Here is a 20,507-nt window from a genome sequence, read left to right on the forward strand (position 1 = left end):
GCCAGACATACTACGCCCATAACAGTGCCAACCACCGTGTCTCTGTATCAGTGCCGGCCATACTGCGTCCATAACAGTGCCAACCACCGTGTCTCTGTATCAGTGCTGGCCATACTGCGCCCATAACAGTGCCAACCACTGTGTCTCTGTATCAGTGCCGGCCATACTGCGCCCATAACAGTGCCAACTACCGTCTCTGTATCAGTGCCGGCCATACTGCGCCCATAACAGTGCCAACCACGTGTCTCTGTATCAGTGCCGGCCATACTGCGCCCAATCAGAGACCAAACTGAGGTAAAACTGCAACCGATCGCTCATGGCGTGTAAAACATAATTCACATTGACCGAAAGTAACGTCTGCCCAATGCCGAAGTGGCATGGTGACGCCAAAAAGCTGAAAGGAAAAAGCGTGAAAAACGTCACCAATTAATTTGGGCAGTAAAATCCTGTCACTATCGATACTGAACCGAGAAAAAGGCGCCATTATTCGCCTCAGGATCCACCACTTTCACTGTGAATCCGCCCGTATCACCGCACAGCGGCCATATTGGATGTCCCTCAGATTCCCAGCAAGGTATACCCAGAATTTTACCTCAGGAGCAGAATATATTTATTATTACATAACTGGTTTTATTATGACTGCTGCAGATTGGCACCGAATGAATGACTCGCATGGAGCTCACACTCCCAGCCCTGCACTTGGCAGGCCCCGCTCAACCTCTAACCAGAATACTTGGAGAGTTTTTTATTTACATATTCTCAGCCAGAATCCATCACTCCCCCTAAACCTTGTGGCTTTTCCCGCCCACCGCGCTGCTTTTATATACGGGGAGGCCCCTGCTTACGTCATCAGAAACCCCCAAGAGGTGAGGAAGAAGATGTAAAAAAGACAAGGATCCTCCTCCCCCTAATGCCTCGTCCAATCAGAGCTCGCTATACTGCCGCACCCTCCGTCACTCACTTCCCCTCTCCCCCTCCCACGGGTCCCATCCCTAGTATTCTTTTCTCCTCCTTTCCCGCCAATCTGGTTCCAGCCAATGGGCGGCGCTCAGAGTAGCTTTCCACCAATAGGGCGTCAGCGGTTGGTGTGTGTGGGAGTGGCCGAGCGTTGCAGCGTGTGCTGACTGTCGTTCAGTCGGTGTGAGTGTGGCGTGGAGTGCGGACGTGTCTGTGCGGAGCTGCGCGTGTTCTGGGGGATCTCAGTCATCTCGTCCTAGCTGCTCCGGCGGCGCGGGGTGTCCGCCCGTATCCCAGCCCGCCCAGGGGGAGGCACGTCCGGCCGGCTCTCGTCTGTGTCGTGCGCTCTGCGTGGCCGCGCCGCTCCTTTGTGTTGCCGCATTGTGCTCATCCCCGCTTCAGACATAACAAAGACGACGTCGTTGGGAAGGCGCCTGTGTGAGTATACGGCGGAGCGGGAGGATGGGGGGCGGCATTGTGAGGCCGGGGGGCGCCGGCACTGAGGAGATGGAGGATGCGACTGGTCGGCTGCACGCGGCTGTCGTGATGAGATCGGCCGATGTGGAGGGGGGTGATCCGATCGTGTCTGCGGTGCTGGGGGGGGGGGGGGGGTCTGTCATTAAGGTGGTCTCAGCTGATCTATGGGGATGGGTGAGGGGAGGATTGTGGGATTTCTAGCTCTAATGTTTCATCCTGCCTCGTGTCTCGACGTTTTAAAGGGATCGGTGTTTAAAGGGGTGGTTGTAGAAAGGAAATGCTGCACAGCAGATGGTATTCCCGTAGCATAAGGCTGGCGCTGCTGGGGGTCTCAGGACACTGGAGAGGACGAGATGGAAATAAATGGAAGAGGGTTACCTGGGGTGATAGGGATGTGGGAGGGGGCAACCTGGGGCGATGAAGGTGTGAAATGAGGGGGGTGACAGGTGTCAAATGTAAGGGAGGGGTCTACTACTGGGACATGAGGGGAGTGCCCCTGGGGCTGAGGGTGGGACATGGAGGGTGGTTCCCCTGGTGGGATGTGTAGGGGTGCCATGGGGTGAAGGCTGCGGAGCTGGAGGGGTGATGTGTAGGGGTGCCACGGGGTGAAGGCTGCGGAGCCGGAGGGGTGATGTGTAGGGGTGCCACGGGGTGAAGGCTGCGGAGCCGGAGGGGTGATGTGTAGGGGTGCCATGGGGTGAAGGCTGCGGAGCTGGAGGGGTGATGTGTAGGGGTGCCATGGGGTGAAGGCTGCGGAGCCGGAGAGGTGATGTGTAGGGGTGCCACGGGGTGAAGGCTGCGGAGCCGGAGAGGTGATGTGTAGGGGTGCCATGGGGTGAAGGCTGCGGAGCTGGAGGGGTGATGTGTAGGGGTGCCATGGGGTGAAGGCTGCGGAGCCGGAGAGGTGATGTGTAGGGGTGCCACGGGGTGAAGGCTGCGGAGCCGGAGAGGTGATGTGTAGGGGTGCCACGGGGTGAAGGCTGCGGAGCCGGAGAGGTGATGTGTAGGGGTGCCACGGGGTGAAGGCTGCGGAGCCGGAGGGGTGATGTGTAGGGGTGCCACGGGGTGAAGGCTGCGGAGCCGGAGGGGTGATGTGTAGGGGTGCCACGGGGTGAAGGCTGCGGAGCTGGAGGGGTGATGTGTAGGGGTGCCATGGGGTGAAGGCTGCGGAGCCGGAGAGGTGATGTGTAGGGGTGCCACGGGGTGAAGGCTGCGGAGCCGGAGGGGTGATGTGTAGGGGTGCCACGGGGTGAAGGCTGCGGAGCCGGAGAGGTGATGTGTAGGGGTGCCACGGGGTGAAGGCTGCGGAGCCGGAGGGGTGATGTGTAGGGGTGCCACGGGGTGAAGGCTGCGGAGCCGGAGGGGTGATGTGTAGGGGTGCCACGGGGTGAAGGCTGCGGAGCTGGAGGGGTGATGTGTAGGGGTGCCACGGGGTGAAGGCTGCGGAGCCGGAGGGGTGATGTGTAGGGGTGCCACGGGGTGAAGGCTGCGGAGCCGGAGGGGTGATGTGTAGGGGTGCCATGGGGTGAAGGCTGCGGAGCTGGAGGGGTGATGTGTAGGGGTGCCACGGGGTGAAGGCTGCGGAGCCGGAGGGGTGATGTGTAGGGGTGCCACGGGGTGAAGGCTGCGGAGCCGGAGGGGGGATGTGTAGGGGTGCCACGGGGTGAAGGCTGCGGAGCTGGAGGGGGGATGTGTAGGGGTGCCACGGGGTGAAGGCTGCGGAGCTGGAGGGGTGATGTGTAGGGGTGCCATGGGGTGAAGGCTGCGGAGCCGGAGGGGGGATGTGTAGGGGTGCCATGGGGTGAAGGCTGCGGAGCTGGAGGGGGGATGTGTAGGGGTGCCACGGGGTGAAGGCTGCGGAGCTGGAGGGGGGATGTGTAGGGGTGCCACGGGGTGAAGGCTGCGGAGCTGGAGGGGGGATGTGTAGGGGTGCCATGGGGTGAAGGCTGCGGAGCCGGAGGGGTGATGTGTAGGGGTGCCATGGGGTGAAGGCTGTGGAGCTGGAGGGGGGATGTGTAGGGGTGCCACGGGGTGAAGGCTGTGGAGCTGGAGGGGTGATGTGGTTTCCCTGGTGTGATGTGTAGGGGTGCTTATCTTGAAGCTGATGTGGTGGTGTTACAGCAGATGAAGCATCACCGCTGATTTTTTGGGGGATTGGGGTGGGGTGCTTTATAAGGGAAATCTTAAAAAATATGTGATCTAAATCGGAGAAGACAGTGACCGGCATTTTATGTAGTGGAGGGATGAGCTAGACTGGCACGACCTCTAGGCCACCATGGATGCGGGCGAGGTGGGTGAGCGTATGGATGGCAGCCGCTGAACATTTACTAGACAGACGTGGCGTCTGGCACTGGGGGTGGCAGCGTCATCTGGGAGGGGGCATAGCTGGGTTGTGTATGGATGGTGATTGGAATTGCGTGTTGTGCCCATGTTGTCGCTGTGTATAGCTGTATAAGGCTATGTGCACATGTTGCAGGATGGTGTGCAGATTTTTCCGCACCGTTTTTGGTAAATGCGCAGGTAAACCGCACTGCGGATTTATATTGAGGAGCAGGTGTAAATCACTGTGGAATCCGCACAAAGAATTGACATATTGCGGAAAAAACAACGCAGCGTTTCCGCGCGGTATTTTCCGCAGCATGTGCACTGTGGATTTTGTTTTCCATACGTTTACATGTTACTGTACACTGCATGGAAAACTGCTGCGCATCCGCAGCAAAATCCGCAACGTGTGCACATAGCCTCAAATGGCACCCAGTGCAGCATTTTTTGAGGGGCTGTTAGTACTCCAGGGTCTCTGGATTCTTGGTGATGCCCATTAAGGGGGGGAGGGGAGGAGAGACACTTTCCTGGCAAGAATGAGTTATTGGAATATACTGACGGTGCCGGCCCAGCTGGCGCGAATAGGTCTGCCCATAGAACAGCCCACACTATAGAACTACAATTCCCAGCATTCCCCAAGATATGTTAAAAAAAAAAAAAAGAAGCAACTGGAGATCGCTGTTCTGAGCAGTAGAGTAATGGGTGCTAGTGGGCAGATGCCACCATGAATGGATCTACTGGTGGTCACCAGGGGGGTGGCTCAGTCTGCAGACATTTACATTCATGGATGTGGGAAATTGACATATTTTTTCATATGCTGCTGCCTGGAGACTCCGTGGCCTTTAAGGCCGGCTCTGACGTTTATCTGCCACTTTTGCTGCCGCTGTTTTGATAAGGGAGGGGGCAGGCCAGGGATAATACTTATAAACCTACAATTTCCATAGATGTGCAAGGTGATTTTCCTGGAGCGTCTCCACGATGAAATATCGTGATATGAAGGGCTCTTGTCGCGGCTGCTGCCTCCTTCTTTTCCTCTCGTACGTTGGGGCCTTACCCATCGTAAACCTCATCAGAGATGGCACAGAATCGTTCACGTTGCCACTATTCTTAATATATGCCTGTGTGTATTTCACGTGTGAAGAGAAAGGGGAAATGTTCAGGAGGCCATTTAATGATCAACCTGCATGGATGTTCCATCCATAGGGACCACTCTGAGCTGCGGGAAATGAAGGGTTGGAGAGAGATTGCATAAGCAAAGCAGTGGGGCGGCTGTAACGGGACACCGGGGGGGCGGCTGGCTATAGCGGGACACCGGGGGGGCGGCTGGCTGTAGCGGGACACCGGGGGGGCGGCTGGCTGTAGCGGGACACCGGGGGGGCGGCTGGCTGTAGCGGGACTCCGGGGGGCGGCTGGCTGTAGCGGGACACCGGGGGGCGGCTGGCTGTAGCGGGACACCGGGGGGGCGGCTGGCTGTAGCGGGACACCGGGGGGCGGTTACAGCGATGCTCCCGGTACCTTCCTGGGGTGTAGGTACAACACGGATGCATGCATCCTTTTTAATCTTAATAGGTGCACAAGGTCCTTCCCGTTGCAGAAGTGACTGCTGCATGACCCCTTTAACGCTGTTCATCCTGATCCGCCTGCTCCATGTGTCTGGAGTCTGGATGGCCAGATGATGCATAGTCATGATGCCAATCGGTATCGGCCATTAATCTGTTGGTCATTTTGTAGACCCAAGAATAAGCTGAATGTGGCTGCATTAGCGGCCTCCTTAAGGGGGAGTGAAGCCTCATCAGGATGGAGGCTTCTTTGATAACCAGTTAAGGCATTACCTTTTTAAGAAGCCTATTGCTGTAGCATAGCTGTGAAACTACAACTCCCAGCATATGCTCTGTCATCCCAATAAGCTGGCTTCTCCTGCGGTTACCAGGTCACCACATCCCCCCCCCCCCCCCCCCCCCCGCCTGCTGGGAGTTGTAGTTTTGAAGCTGCCGAATATCCCCAGAGGATGCAGAGTCCACAGATCTCCTCTCTGAAGGTCACTTGGGATGTTGACTGACCGTGTCTGGTCTGATGTCTGTGAGCGTAATCTTGACATTTTTAGGAGACATAATACGCACCCTATGGATCCGGCGCTGGAGCCAACGAGCGTCTGGAGATAAGCGGCGGCCGATAGGAGCAGTGGCCGCCGCCTCGGATGCAATTATCTGCCATCATATTTACTGTGGGGTTAATAATACGTTGTATCTTTTATTTCGGTTACTTCATACAAATGTATCCAGTGCCCCAATTACTGGTTACAGTGTAACGTGCTGATGGTAACGTCCTATTCTGATTTCCATAGGGGTTACCGGACGATCTACACAGAGATTCCCCAAGCGGCCCGCCGTCGTCCGCAGCTCATCGTAAGTGTCTTGTTCTCCATATAACCTGCAAATCGTTCACATGGGCCGTTTCATGGAAGCAAACGAGCCCCGATCATCCAGTCGTCTGGGCCCCATGTCCTGACGCTTGATGATCGTTCTCAGCCAGTGAGCAGCGGACTGGTAGTAATGGGAATCTCTTGAATTTGAGGATGTTGGTTTCAAGCCATCGTATTTCGGGTGGTCCACTCACTTCATTGGTTTGGTACAGAATTGCACACCCAGTGATACCCAGTGCAACCAGTTCATTGCTTGGTAAGACCCCCACCCCAGTCCCTCCGCGAAGTAATCGGTGGGGATCTGAAAAAAGTTTGGCTATTGGTAAAATAGTTTTTGTTTTTGCATTAAAAGGGGGGGGTGTTATCTGGTGCCTCTCCCTTCCAATCCTGGAGATCAGGCACTTCTGATGTGTCGTCAATGGCTGCCTGCCTGGTACTATCTTATGTGGTGCAGGAGATGTGGCATCTGGCTGTCAGCATGCAGGATAGGTGCTGGCGAACCCCCTGTTATAAGGTTTTTGGCTCTGGACCTTCAGTTTAGAAGTGGATCCTCGCTGAGGATCTGTTTATACCAAGGAAGGTGACGGGCACAAGGGGGCATTCTTTGCGTCTGGAGGAGAGAAGGTTTTTCCACCAACATAGAAGAGGATTCTTTACTGTTAGGGCAGTGAGAATCTGGAATTGCTTGCCTGAGGAGGTGGTGATGGCGAACTCAGTCGAGGGGTTCAAGAGAGGCCTGGATGTCTTCCTGGAGCAGAACAATATTGTATCATACAATTAGGTTCTGTAGAAGGACGTAGATCTGGGGATTTATTATGATGGAATATAGGCTGAACTGGATGGACAAATGTCTTTTTTCGGCCTTACTAACTATGTTACTATGTTACTATGTCATGGAGTCAGTCGGAAGGGCGCGAACCGATCCATCCATGCAGGCAATACGGAATCTTGCCCCTTTAATACCCCCATATGGGGTATTTGGTACGACATAAGCAGTTACAGTTGTCTCCTTTCCCGTCCAGATCTGTGTGCCTGTAGCGCACGTGCTGCACCAGTAGTTTCACCTATCTGCAGTAAATCCTGTGCCCGCGGTCTCGCTTTGTGAGCGGTTATTTGCTTAGTTACAGAATCCTGAGGCCTCGGTGTAGCCATACGGTGACGTGTTCCTCCCATCCGGCTCTGCTGCGTATATCGACTCTAGTTTTCTTCTGAAATCCCTGAAGCGGCCCTGCGACTGCCACCAACGCTCTGCGGAGGGTTATTACAGATGGGGATAGTCTGCGTGACCTCGAGTCTGACAGCTGCTGCAGATAAGATGTGGCCCGGGGGTTGGGAAGGGAAGCAGTTGTTAGAAGGTTCTATACTGAAGATACCTGGAAATATTTCACAAAATATACTTGTCGGGGTGGGAAAAGCAACGCAGCTTTTTCTAGAAGCTAAATTTACCAAGCTCGTTGCAGCCCAAAAATGGAGCGGAGGTGAAGTGACGTGACCCGTATTTGCTCATGCCACAGGGGTCAGCAACCTTCTGCACTTCATCTGTTGGGAAACTGTAACTCTCAGCACTCCCCGGCGGCCACAGTCATGCTGGGAGTTGTAGTTTCTCAACAGCTGGGGTGCCGTAGATTGCAGATTCCCTGGTGTCGATTATAGGAACCAGCAGCATTAGTCAGTCCCTGGCCTCGTACTCCTGGGAGTGGAGAGGTGGCCAGGCATTCGCTGCAGTATTCATCCACTTCCATGGGAGCTATGAAAATGTTGGGACGTCCAAAAGGGTTCCAAGTTCCCAGGTCAGCAGTCCTGTTACCCTGCTCCTACTCGCTGGCATCCTCTTGCCGCCTCGCCTGATTAGTACACCCAAGGTGCCGTCACGGTTGACGCTGGGCGCTAATAATGATGGGGTGCCAGGGATGTAGGAGGTTGGTCTCGGTGCTATGGCGGCCGTTGATCCAGGGTCCTGCAGATCTTTGCATGACTCCCATAAAAGTGGATGGATAGATCCCACCTCTCTAGATTGGACTAGGTCCTTTATGGCTGACATGCAATAATGGGGGGGATCTGAGTGGGCGGGGGGGTCTCTGAGCAGCTTTTTGTTGCAGCTGTCTGTCAGATCCTTGTAAAGTGGAAGTCATGTGACTGAGCGTATGGCGACAGGTCTGCGTAGTAAGCGCCGGGTGTACTGGTGTAGCCTCGTAATTCAGGTTCATTGATGTGTATGACTCTTCATGTAACATTTGCCCAACTCTGGGCGCCTTGGGCTCAGAGGTGCGGCCACAACTTGTATAAACTACTGACATCACAGCTGGCATGGCTGGCACCACGTTCTAGATGTGACTTCCTGAGCATCTGCCCATGAGCGAGGCCATGGCCATGTGAGTGGGTAATGGAGGGAAGGCCCCGGCACTGTGCAACATGGACTTCACGGGTCATTAATCTAAGGCGGGAGGGAGGGAGGATGACCTTTACATATATTAGTGGTTACCTTCAAGTACAAAAGCTACACGAAGTTTCTGTCCTTCACTTTTAGCTATAAGTATTTTACAACCAGCTCCAGACAGGAACATAGTGATTTCTGGGGGGCTGCTGTCAATCATTCCCCATCACAGCCCACCAGGGATTCTTTATTTTTAATTCCCCTCCCCCTGCAGAGTCCGCCATGGATTCTCTTCTGCAGGGTGTGCTTTCCTCCCTATGTAGCTGGTGCAGCCTACCCTCCCTGAACACTTGGATACTTTCTTCCCTTCCTCACCCTTCTGTCTGAGAAGGATGGACGCAGCTACTTAGACTTCAGGGCAGAGCTGGCAGCTCATTAGCTACTTGTTTTCTGGGATGAGTCAATGGAAAGCAAGGTGACTGCCAATGGATGCTGAAAAGGCTGCCAGTCTTTTCTGACACCTGGGGGTGGTTGTGGGGTCTTGGATTTGATCAGTGATGTTACCGGTCTTCTAAGAAATCATTACATAATCAGTCTTGATATATTTGTGCCGCAGACCCGGTGTCAGGAGAAGGCGGAGGATGGCGTCCTGGCCGTACGTGGCTCCTGTCCACGCGGCGGTGTTGGTGGCTCTGCTGACAGACTCCCATTTCCTGCTGGCTCGCACATGTTTTTCGGATTTGGAGCTAAACTTAGGCAGTCTGAGGCCGTCGCTCCATATTCCAGCGAGCAGCCGCCTGTATGTCTTGTTGCTGGAGTCCTCGTCCTTAGCGGAGAGAGGTGCCAGTGCCAACTCAAATTGGGTGATAACGGAAAGTAATTTAAAGGCACAGTGTATATATTTCCGTAGTTGTGTTTTTGAGCAGATTGGTAACCCCGTCCTGCACTTCACATCCCTCATGTATCGAGCGCTGCAGGTTATGACCAGGGCTGTATACAGCGCCACACCGATCCTCAGGTTGTGTGTGGTATCGCAGCTTGCCTCATACACTTCGATGAAGCCGAGCTGCAATACCAGAGACAAACCAGTAGACAAGTGGTGATGCTTCTGGAACAAAGCAGCCGTCCTTTCTAATTTTTTTTTTTTTTTTCTTTCGATCCTGCTTTAATGTTAGTCTTGATTCCCGGCTGTTCGGTACGACCGGCCAAGAACGGGTGTGGAGACCGCACATGCGCTCTGTCAGGCCCATAGACTTGGTGATGCCCCCCATGCCCTGTAGAACCCGAGCCCAGGGGGCCTTGCTGTCCGCTGCTCCATTACACGGGTGTTGAGGGTTGATTAGAAACTCCCATAGGTAATACTGCAATATGGCACTCACAGGGTTAAAAGGCTGAAAGAAAGTGGCTGTGACTAGTACCATATTACGTGACTGTGCGCCCTTAGGCCGACTTTGAATGTAGGGAGATTGGGAATGATGGGGCAGGTTGTTATTTCGGCATGCCCAATCCTTTTCACCAATGAAAACAAGATATCGGGGGGGCTTTGTGATTTTTCTGTCATAATGAATACATGCAGTCAGCGGGGCCCAGCTGTAATTATTGCCTGCGTCGGCTCTGTACACGGGCAGTGATGGCGGTAGGAGTCGTGTAATTACTGTGCTCCTCTGATAACATTATCATGGGGGTCCCAGCAGTGGGGTCATTTAATCGGGTAATCACCATGACACTAGTCGCCATTATCAGATAGCTGCTTCTTCTGCTTCTGAGATGTCTTGACAGATTAATTCCCAAACCCATTGGGCCCCAATGTGGCCCTTCTGAAAGTTGGGCCCTCTCCGTTTTTGAACCACAGCGGAGAATGCCGGCGGTCGAGGCCTCGGAGGACCCGATCAGCTCTCATGCCAGTGGCCTCATGCAATGCTCAGTTTGCCCTGTAGTGGCCGCCGCAGGGAATACACGTCCATATTCTCCCAGGGTATTCTGGGGGGTCAGTCAGCCTCCATTAAAGGAGGAGACGTGCTGGAGCAGCGATAGAGGCAATATCTGCAAATATATTCCCCTCAGTAGTCCAGTGTTGGTGATGGATTTGCGGTTTGTGGCCAATAGACTAAGACTGGCTGATAACAGGGAGCATAGAGCGTGTACGTCGGATGCAATGGTCTCACTTCTGGGAGATTGGATGAGCCATGGTGATGAATACGGCTGACCGTTGCCCCCTCTGACCCCAGGGGGTTGCACATTAGGCGTCCGCTGTAGCAGTTTCATGATGTCATGCATGCTTGTTGTATGCGGTGCCCGCCTGCCCTCGGTGGCACACCCTGTCTGCAGCCCTCCAGCCGCTTCTCCAGCAGATGACGTCTCTCTCCGCTCCGGCCGCCGGCACGGGTCACGTACAAGCCTTTAATTACTTCCAAATGCAGGCACCAACCCTGCCGAGAGTGGCGTGTAGCCCTCCGGTCCGCCATCGTGGGGCATAGCCCCATTATATAGCGACGACACACGGCTAGTGTATGATGTCTGGCAGGAAAGGGTTAAAGTGACGCGTCCGGTCTGCGAGTGAATGAGGCGCAGGTGCGTACGACATGGCAGGCTTTTTTTCCTTCCCTATGATCTGTGACTTTCGCCCAGCTGGGTGCACATTAACCCCCTCTGTGCTGCCGGGATTAGTCATCTTTTTCCTTTAGTGGCGCTGACGGGAAGGGGCCGATTGCACCTTTTTTTTTTTTTGCACAAGGAATCGCGCCAAACTGGATAACGATGGATGCCGCCACGCGGGGAATCTGTGCTCAGTACATCTGAGTAATGGTGGCCGAGAGCGTGTCTGGCGGCGGGGTGGGGCTGAGTATTTGGGCAGAGGGGGCTGGATCCAGCGTTTTCTCCCCTGCATCTCTTTTGTGCAGCTCTCTAGGTTGCAGGATGGAGGGGGGAGGGCGGCATGTGGCTGCCGTCTAACGTTACACTACGTCTATTGTCTGCCGGCTGCAGCTGAGGGGGGGGGTTGTAGAAGCCGAGCTGCGTCTGCACTGCCAGCCTGCGTCTCCGGGAGGGTGGTGCCGAGCCAGCGGGAACTTAATACCCACCTCTGTCCCTGTAGAGGGACGTCTTTATGCCGCGCACCGTGACTTGTGCTCCTGTGTGCGGTTACCGGATGGTAACCTGGGCATCTGCCGCCGGGGATATACGGGCATCGTGCTAACGCAATTACACAACTTGTTCCCATTTACCGTCACCCACTGTTAACCCGTTGAGAATATTTCCATGAAATCCTAGTACTAAGTCGATCACAGATCGCTGGGTGTCGGAGATTCATTGCCTATCTGTGTATGGGACTGATGATCGGGCATGTCGAATGTCAGCAGGTTCCTCCCCTGTCACTCTTCTACATCCCGCTGTCCTCTGCTGGTCTTTCTGCTTCCAGATGAGTATGTTCCTCCTGCTGCAATCTTGGGTCCGTTCATCTAAAAAAAAAACATACATCTGGACAATCCCTTTAAGACCAATTGAAAGGGACACCTAAGTATGAGGAAAGTGCAGCAGTGTTATAGGAGCGACTGATATCGGTCATCTGTGTGCTAATTGTCCAGACATGGCTGGTAACAGGGAGCACTAGATCATACACAGCTGCACACTTGTTGGCCTCCTGCGTATAGGAAGCATTCATCTGATGTAGGGATTGTGTAGACCCTGTGGCCGTCGCCCGAGTAGACGTGTCCAAGACACGACGGCCATGTTGTACCTTCTGCTGGAGGCGGATGTTGGGGGTGGTAGCTTTTGCACATTTTTTTTTTCTGTAGTTCTGTGTTTTAAAACCAATTCCTCTCCCATTTTTTTTCTTTTATCTTCTCCTGCAGACCACTCACCTAGGGAGCGCACTCATCTCTATCCCCTCCAGGCCTGTGAAAATGTGCAGCTCCAATGGCCGTCTCTGGTTTCTGACAGACCGAAGGATAAAGGACGACTACCCCCAGCAGGAGATCCACCGCGCGCTCAAAACCAAATGCTGCGAAGAAGACCTTGAGTTCCGCTATCTGCTCATGGACGAGGTGGTCCTGACCATCGAGCAAGGAAACCTAGGTAAGACGGATCATGTGACCAGTGACGTTCAATGCGAGCGGTGCTCCCCACCGGCGCCCAGTATTTCTCCGTAACCCCGGGGTTCATGTGGTGTATATCGAGCTGGTCGGTAATATGGCGGCTCGCCATCGTTCTCTGCATCTCCTGCTCTTTACTGGAGGAATGCGTTGATTAGTCATGGTGACTATTGTGACCGCTCTGCGTGGCCTTCTGGTGGCCGCACACACCTCGGGGATATTGCTGCAATGTGGCCTTGTAAGTTGTTGCTGTTTGCGCTCTCCCCTATCTCTTATCTACTGACAGGCACACATTGTTCTTTCATTTTTATTTTTTTCCCCCCCTTCTGTCTGTGGGAAGTTATGCTTTGTAAATGACTCCTTTCCCATATTAGAGACAAAAAATGGACACACTCTGCAATGCCTAACCTGCTAGGGGGGTTCTTTCCATATGGGCTGAGCTACAACGGGCTGAGCTACAACTGGCTGCCACGTAGGAAACGCTGGAGCTAATGCCAGACACTGGCAGGAACGGCGGAGGCTCGCTGGTGGACCTGGTGACGATGAGTAGAACCTTGTCTGAAAGGGGATAAGCTCCTTACGGCACTTGAACCTGTAATCATTTCTACAATATACTGTAATATTGCATTATTTAGTAGAATTGCCCATCACCTGTGGCTGAGGACAGGCCTAAGATGGCAGCCATAGGGACCTTCAGCGGGTCACCAACTGCTGTGGTAAGCCACCGGCTCCTTGTGATTGCAGGAGCGCCGTGTCGGTGGTTGACGGCAGCCGTGTCGGTGGTTGACGGCAGCCGTGTCGGTGGTTGACGGCAGCCGTGTCGGTGGTTGACGGCAGCCGTGTCGGTGGTTGACGGCAGCCGTGTCGGTGGTTGACGGCAGCCGTGTCGGTGGTTGACGGCAGCCGTGTCGGTGGTTGACGGCAGCCGTGTCGGTGGTTGACGGCAGCCGTGTCGGTGGTTGACGGCAGCCGTGTCGGTGGTTGACGGCAGCCGTGTCGGTGGTTGACGGCAGCCGTGTCGGTGGTTGACGGCAGCCGTGTCGGTGGTTGACGGCAGCCGTGTCGGTGGTTGACGGCAGCCGTGTCGGTGGTTGACGGCAGCCGTGTCGGTGGTTGACGGCAGCCGTGTCGGTGGTTGACGGCAGCCGTGTCGGTGGTTGACGGCAGCCGTGTCGGTGGTTGACGGCAGCCGTGTCGGTGGTTGACGGCAGCCGTGTCGGTGGTTGACGGCAGCCGTGTCGGTGGTTGACGGCAGCCGTGTCGGTGGTTGACGGCAGCCGTGTCGGTGGTTGACGGCAGCCGTGTCGGTGGTTGACGGCAGCCGTGTCGGTGGTTGACGGCAGCCGTGTCGGTGGTTGACGGCAGCCGTGTCGGTGGTTGACGGCAGCCGTGTCGGTGGTTGACGGCAGCCGTGTCGGTGGTTGACGGCAGCCGTGTCGGTGGTTGACGGCAGGGATTGTAGCTCATCCCTGACTGCTGATGTGTAAGAAATCAAACATCTGCTGCAGGCACCGCTCTTGAGCCCGCTCCATACAGCTTCTTGTAACAAGTGTAGGCTCAGGGGTCCGGGCCGCAATTAGTCACTGGTCGCCCACGCCTAAAGCTCTGATCCCAAGCATAAAAGCGTGGTTCCCTGTGCGGCACGCAGACAGCCTGTATTCTGCTGGGTATATAGTCCTAGTATAGTATATACCTGTCTGTCACGAAGCCGCGCCGAACTGACCCATCGTCTTATAGGACTATTTTAAGGAATCGAGGTTCATGAAGTTGAGAAGAATGATAATCGCCCGTCCTAGAGCCGCCGTCTTTGCAGTCCTGTCCTCCACGCTGCTTTGACACTGGTTTCTGGCATCCTGGTGTTTTTCCCACTTGGCAGCGTTTTGCGGTTTATGAAATGCAGCCATTCGTACGGCGGAGTGGAAAATGCGTGGGGGGTGGAGGGGATAAGCATCACCAGACGGGAGCGAGCAGCGGCCCCTCTTCGTCATGTAAACTTCCTACCAGCTGATGTGTCGCAGGAGGGGTCTTGGCGAAGCTGGAGAGTCTCCCCGCAGCCTCCAGATGAGGCCGTGCTGCTATAATCGGGGGCATGTTTGGCCTGGTTTATGGCTGCGCAGCGTCTGGTGTGAGGGTCAGTGTTTGTAGTTCATACATTGATTCACTTACAGATTAACGGAGGGTGAGGCGGGTGGTTACAGGGGGCAAAGTGGAGTCTTACTAAACTCTGAAAGTTTCCTGACCCTTTTTGTCTAGCACCCTCACTAGATTTTATCCTTATATTCTGTCTTGCCTGCTAGAAGTGCATTTCCCCTTTAAGACAGAGGCTCGCAGTGCTGATTTTAGCAGTGTCAGCTCTTTATCCTCTCTCCTGTCTATAGCATTTTTTTTTCTGTCCACTCAAGAATTTCTTCGGCTTCTAGAAACCAGACTCTCAATCAGCATTCCTAGCACCTTCCGGCGTCGTCCGCTTCCCTCGGCTCCTGTCTGTCCAGCGCCAGCAATGCGGCAGCAATAGATGTGCGAAACGCGCTGTAACCATACGCACTCTGTCTCCTATTATCTAGGGGGTGCATTGACTGACCATCGTGGTGGCGTGAGAGGCGCAGTGTGGGCAGAGTAGTAAAGGTCACGGTAACAATGAGTGGCTTAGCCCCCGGCAGGGCCCGAGGTGATGGCGGTGCTTTGTGGCGGACCTTGTTTGTATGGGCGGGTGTGAATCGGCTTATGGGCCGGTGTCCTCTCTATTATGAGAGGTCGACGTTGTTTTCCTGTCCCCCCCTCGCTGACCAAGCAGTCGCTTTCTCGCTGGATTTCCTATGGATGAGATAATATATCATGAGACTTGTGGAATCCGACCCCAAACACGCACATGAGACCTCCTGGGCTGTCATCAAAGAAACGCGCTGTTAAGGGGGAACACCGAGCCGCAGCATGTTACCTAAGCCGCCATGTTGGAGCTAAACAGTTCACGGGACCTTGGTCAGTGTTTTAGCAGCCGGACCAGAGCCCTGCGGACTCTACTACCTCCTGGCACATCTATTGGTAGCCCCCCACTAGGGGCGCTATGCCCCTGCCACTGGAATCGGGCAGCCCCTTTGGCTGACTGTGCACGGTAATCTATACCAATTACATGAATCTGAGTGCTCCTCTCTGGAAGACTCGCCCTTTTAAAGGGAGTGTCCACTTCCCTGGGGACTTTCGTAATTTTTGCAATTTTTTTAAAATTTATTTTAGCTTTTGCAGTATTTTACTTTTTTACATTCTGTTTCCTGCACACTCAACTTTGTTGTGGTCTGTGGTTAATGAATCAGCTGACTAGCTCAAAAAAAAACAAACTACCCTCCCACCGGACCCTCAGAATGACCAGTTAACTCATTCTGCACCAGCCATACATTAAAGATATAGGAGGCAAACTGCAAAATATTTCAGGAGACCCAAATACAAAAGCGATTTGCGTGCGTGTAGAGAGTGAACACTTTGAACAACTCCTTTTAACTTCCCTGGTTGTCACGTGATGTTTTCTTGTTTCGGGTGGGGGGATCTAATGTTTGCCGTCAGTTTCCCCACTACTTGTCTCTTCCCCATGAGCACCATGTAAGTTTACTAGCGTCACTTCCCACCGTGGGAAATATCTATTTGTGTCTTTCCCGTCCAACAAAGAAAATCAGGACACGTCGGAGTTGGCCCCAGAAGGTGAACTCGTAACTCGTGCTTGTTTTCATCAGCGTCGTTGTTTCCTGTCCTAGTTTTCGTCTTGGACAATCTTCTCGACACCTCTTTATTAGCTGGAACAATTTTTGATAGTTTTAGGTTTCGCCTGTCGTCACGAGGGCGCAGCAGCAGTAGGTTTTTGTGCCGCTTCCGGTCGGCAGGTGGGCTTTGTGCCATAACGGCAAGGTATTGAGATTTGTATGAACATTGGCGAATGTCCCACAGGCCTAAACGATCCTTGATTTTTTTTTTTTTTTTTTAAACATCTGTCTGTTTTATCATTTCAGGTCTCCGTGTGAATGGAGAGTTCATCACTTCGTATCCCCAGGTGGTGGTGGTCCGCGTTCCCACCCCCTGGGTGCAAAGTGACAGCGATATCACCGTCCTCAGGCACTTGGAGAAGATGGGTTGTCGACTGATGAATCGACCACAAGCCATTCTCAATTGTGTCAACAAGTTCTGGACGTTTCAGGAACTCGCCGGGCATGGCGTGCCGCTGCCGGACACCTTTTCTTATGGTGAGGGTCTTGCTTTGGCGATTTTTGCCGTTACGGAAAGTGAAGTGAAATCCATCATTTATTTATTTTTCTTACTGATGCAACTGTTTTGATCCACAGGTGGTCATGAAAACTTCTCAAAAATGATCGATGAGGCAGAAGTCCTGGAATTTCCTATGGTGGTGAAGAACACCCGGGGACATCGAGGTGAGTCGCTGCCAGCAGTGTGGCCGGTTGTGTACAATATTGCACCAAGCGTATAGAAGAGTCACCTATATTCTCCTTATAGGTAAGGCTGTGTTTTTGGCCCGGGACAAGCACCACCTGTCTGACCTGACGCATCTCATCCGACATGAAGCCCCCTACCTGTTCCAGAAATATGTGGAAGAGTCGCACGGACGGGACGTGAGAGTCATCGTAGTCGGCGGCCGCGTGATTGGCACCATGCTAAGATGCTCAACGGATGGAAGGATGCAGAGTAACTGCTCGCTAGGTATACAGACGAGCCGCTATGTCCCATGATTTTTTTTTTTTTTTTTTGCCCTCGATCAGTAATATCTTTGTGTACAGAACCTGTCACTTCATGTGACTTTCAGAATAAAATGTAATGTGTATACATGGGGAATAGCACCATTTCTGGCCTATATCCTGCTTATTTCACCAGATTTACCCTCTACAGGCTCTGACTATCACATGTCCCTGGTGGTGTGATTAGCTTCTATCATCTCTGCCATACGCAGACATGAGGGATTCTTGCTATGCTGTCTGTAGCACATGTATGTAGCAACATTGAGGACATTATACAGGTGTACTGAGCAGTGTAATGGTGACTCCAGCACGGGGTGAGACAAAACTCGTACTAGATAGCGGCATTTAAATAGTTAACCTGCAGTGATCAGAGCCCGCTCCAGTCACTTTTTTTAGTGCGTGGTTGGTTCCTGAGCCTGCTCCCTATAGGGTGACCCCACATTTGGATGTATTGCGTCCTGTGTCTAGAAGGGTTTTGGAAGCCCGTCGGCTGCCTAATATAGCAGCTGTAGCAATAGTGTATAGAGGGGAGCGTAGGATGTTTTGTGTATATTTTTTTTTAGTCTTGTGGTGCACATGATCACATGTGCTGCTTATGTTTCTGCTTTTCTAACCTCATGTCCTCACTTTTTTTTTTTATATACGTAGGAGGCATTGGGATGATGTGCACGCTGAGCGAGCAGGGCAAGCAACTCGCCATTCAAGTCTCCAACATCTTGGGCATGGATGTGTGCGGCATCGATTTGCTCACCAAAGAAGACGGCTCTTTTTGCGTCTGCGAGGCAAATGCCAACGTGGGCTTCATCGCGTTTGACAAAGCATGCAACATGGACGTAGCCTCCATGGTGGCCGACTACGCCATTTCACTTCTGCCAAGTCGACTGACCAGACGAATGTCTCTCCTCTCCGTCGTGTCCAGCGCAAGCGAGACGAGCGAGCCTGAGCTGCCTGGCGTCACCTCCAGCTCTGGCGTAGACGTGCCTGCTCCTCTCCTCCATCACCACGAACCTGGCGACAGCATGAGTGCCAGCTCCAGCTCTGTGGACAGTGATCCTGACACTGCCACCGAGAGGGAGCTCCTCACCAAGAGCGCCATCTTTAACATGAACCAGCTTCTTGCCAGCGAAATCAATCTTTTGGTGGAATAGAAGATCGGGATGGGGGGAGGAGGGAGGGAAGGATTGTGAAAAAATGGGGGATACGGGGATGGGGGGGGTCTAGCACGTGTAAATATTGTAGGGGCCATTACTGCTGGTGTTTGGAGGGTGTGGGATTGGGGAGGGTCAGGGGTAGAAAAAATGCAGAATCCCTGTTGTAAATGAGGCTGCACCACTGAGCTAAAAGTTGGGTATGGGGAAGGCAGTATCTGGGAGACTTCTTCCATATTACAATGTACGTCACATTTAAAAGGGAAGTACACAAGGCAATTATAAGTCTACATTGGCGCCACCTTCCTGTGGCCAATTAACTTTATTTTTCCTCCCGCCACTGATGTAATTCTTCTCATTAGTGTGAATTACAATACATCTCTCCCAATCAGTAGGCTGCTATTGAGCTCAGTGGCACGAGGAGGTTTATGGATGGTACTGTACTTCACCTCCTAGAGAGCGCGTGGTCTTTTCGGACCCGTCTTTTACTCTGCCATGCTTTGTAATATGGAACCGTGAAGGGGACGGCATGGGGGCCTTCTGTTTTTTCTTTAAAGGGAATCGTCAGCATTTAGGTGTCCCATGCTGGGCCCCGGTCATGCAGAATAGGGACTTGTTTGGAGGATCTTGTTATTCTTCCCGCTGACCTGGGGAGGGGACATATATATATATACATATATATCTTTCCCTTATCTCCTACAGGTTGCATGTGCATGAACAGGTATTCCCTCCATTTTTTTTTTTCCAGCAACGTTTACAGGGGGGCACACGAGAGTGAAACCTGTCTAAGTGCTACTTAATTGGTGGCGGCTGGGCCTTGGGAGGCAATTACTAAGAAGTCTTACCGGTGCTAATCTAGCCTTTACTTTTTTTCCTTTACATGGTCTTAAGTTAAAATAATCATCAACCTTCCCCCCCAAGAAAAAAAGTGACACCAAATATCACTGATTTGTTACAACAACCAGTTATGCTCTTCCATTGTGCCTCATAACCAGCCCCGGCCCACCTCCTACTTATATCTGTGTCGCCTCTCCCCAACCAATGCCTTCAGTAGAGGCTTTGGCCTTAGTCAATGGCTGTTACCGCAATGGGTGCAAACACCACCCGCCTGCACCAAAAGTTACCATATACCCCCTAAGTTTTCCCCATACTGTTCTATGGCTCATTGATCGGACACCCCTTGTAAGATCTCCTATATATATGTATGTATATATGTATGCACAAGACTATGGTTTACTGTTATACACAAACCCCTTTGCTACTGGAATATCCTCACGGCGCATTGCAAATGGTTGATCATGTGGTGCGATGCCCCCCGGAAGTGAAGGGGTTTCTGCTCCTTCCCCACCTTCATTCGTTAACCCTGTCACCGGGTTGGTAACAGTGTTATGATGCTGTTTTTTATTGCATTTGAACAGTTTTTTTTTTTTTTTTTTTTCTTCCGTTTAAACCAAGGTTGCTGCTTTTCATTTTCATATGTCGCACTGGATGAGGTGATGTCGGTGGGATAAGGGAGCTTCATAGTGTGTTTTTTTTGTTGTTGTTTCTCTGGCTGCAGGGTTTTAGCATTCATTACTCCAACCCCCTTCCTTTTCGGCTTTTTATTTATTTTTTTGCGCTTTTAATGGGCCAGGTTATTACTGCCCTTCGGCTACTAAGGCCTGCTTTAACACATACTTTCCTAGGTCGAATGCAGGTGTCTCTGGACGTGGCTTTTACATCATTTCAGGGTTTTTTTTTTTTCCCCTGTTTTGGTTTTCATCCATTTCCCCTTTCCAGAAACCTGTAAAACCCATCGTCATCTTGCCTCCTTTATTTTATTTATTTTTTTGGGGGGGCGTATAGCTGACGATTAATGCCTGGATCCCCCATTAGCATGCAGGTTTGCTTCGGCTGGACGTGCATATTAATGTCTTTTTCACGAGGGAGGGGTGAGCGGCTGCCAGATACTTTCATTGTAAGGGCGAGGGGACAATGGAA

At 52.8% G+C, this 20,507-nt stretch overlaps 1 protein-coding gene across 2 annotated transcripts; it reads left to right on the forward strand.

Annotated features, from left to right (window-relative positions):
• Positions 1 to 1,140: 1,140 nt before the first annotated feature.
• RIMKLB (ribosomal modification protein rimK like family member B) lies at positions 1,141 to 20,270 on the forward strand. Of its 2 annotated transcripts, XM_069754202.1 has the most exons (7): positions 1,151 to 1,395; positions 6,101 to 6,161; positions 12,404 to 12,626; positions 16,642 to 16,872; positions 16,972 to 17,058; positions 17,141 to 17,344; positions 18,028 to 20,270. In XM_069754202.1, exons 3-7 carry the CDS (start codon positions 12,455 to 12,457, stop codon positions 18,525 to 18,527), a joined length of 1,194 nt encoding a protein of 397 aa, XP_069610303.1. In that variant the 5' UTR covers positions 1,151 to 1,395; positions 6,101 to 6,161; positions 12,404 to 12,454; the 3' UTR covers positions 18,528 to 20,270. The 2 variants fall into 2 exon arrangements, with proteins under 2 accessions (XP_069610302.1, XP_069610303.1); XM_069754201.1 differs by lacking the exon at positions 6,101 to 6,161 and having other exon boundaries at positions 1,141 to 1,395.
• Positions 20,271 to 20,507: the final 237 nt, after the last annotated feature.

This window comes from Ranitomeya imitator, chromosome 2 (genome assembly GCF_032444005.1).
Source record: "Ranitomeya imitator isolate aRanImi1 chromosome 2, aRanImi1.pri, whole genome shotgun sequence".
In the NCBI taxonomy this organism is placed as follows: Eukaryota; Metazoa; Chordata; class Amphibia; order Anura; family Dendrobatidae; genus Ranitomeya; species Ranitomeya imitator.

Bases quoted from the DNA above. Each gene is read 5' to 3' on its own strand.
- RIMKLB (XM_069754201.1), top strand. From the start codon at position 12,455: ATGTGCAGCTCCAATGGCCGTCTCTGGTTTCTGACAGACCGAAGGATA. The intron at 12,627-16,641 runs GTAAGACGGATC...TTATCATTTCAG, and splicing joins CATCGAGCAAGGAAACCTAG to GTCTCCGTGTGAATGGAGAG. The intron at 17,059-17,140 runs GTGAGTCGCTGC...TTCTCCTTATAG, and splicing joins GAACACCCGGGGACATCGAG to GTAAGGCTGTGTTTTTGGCC.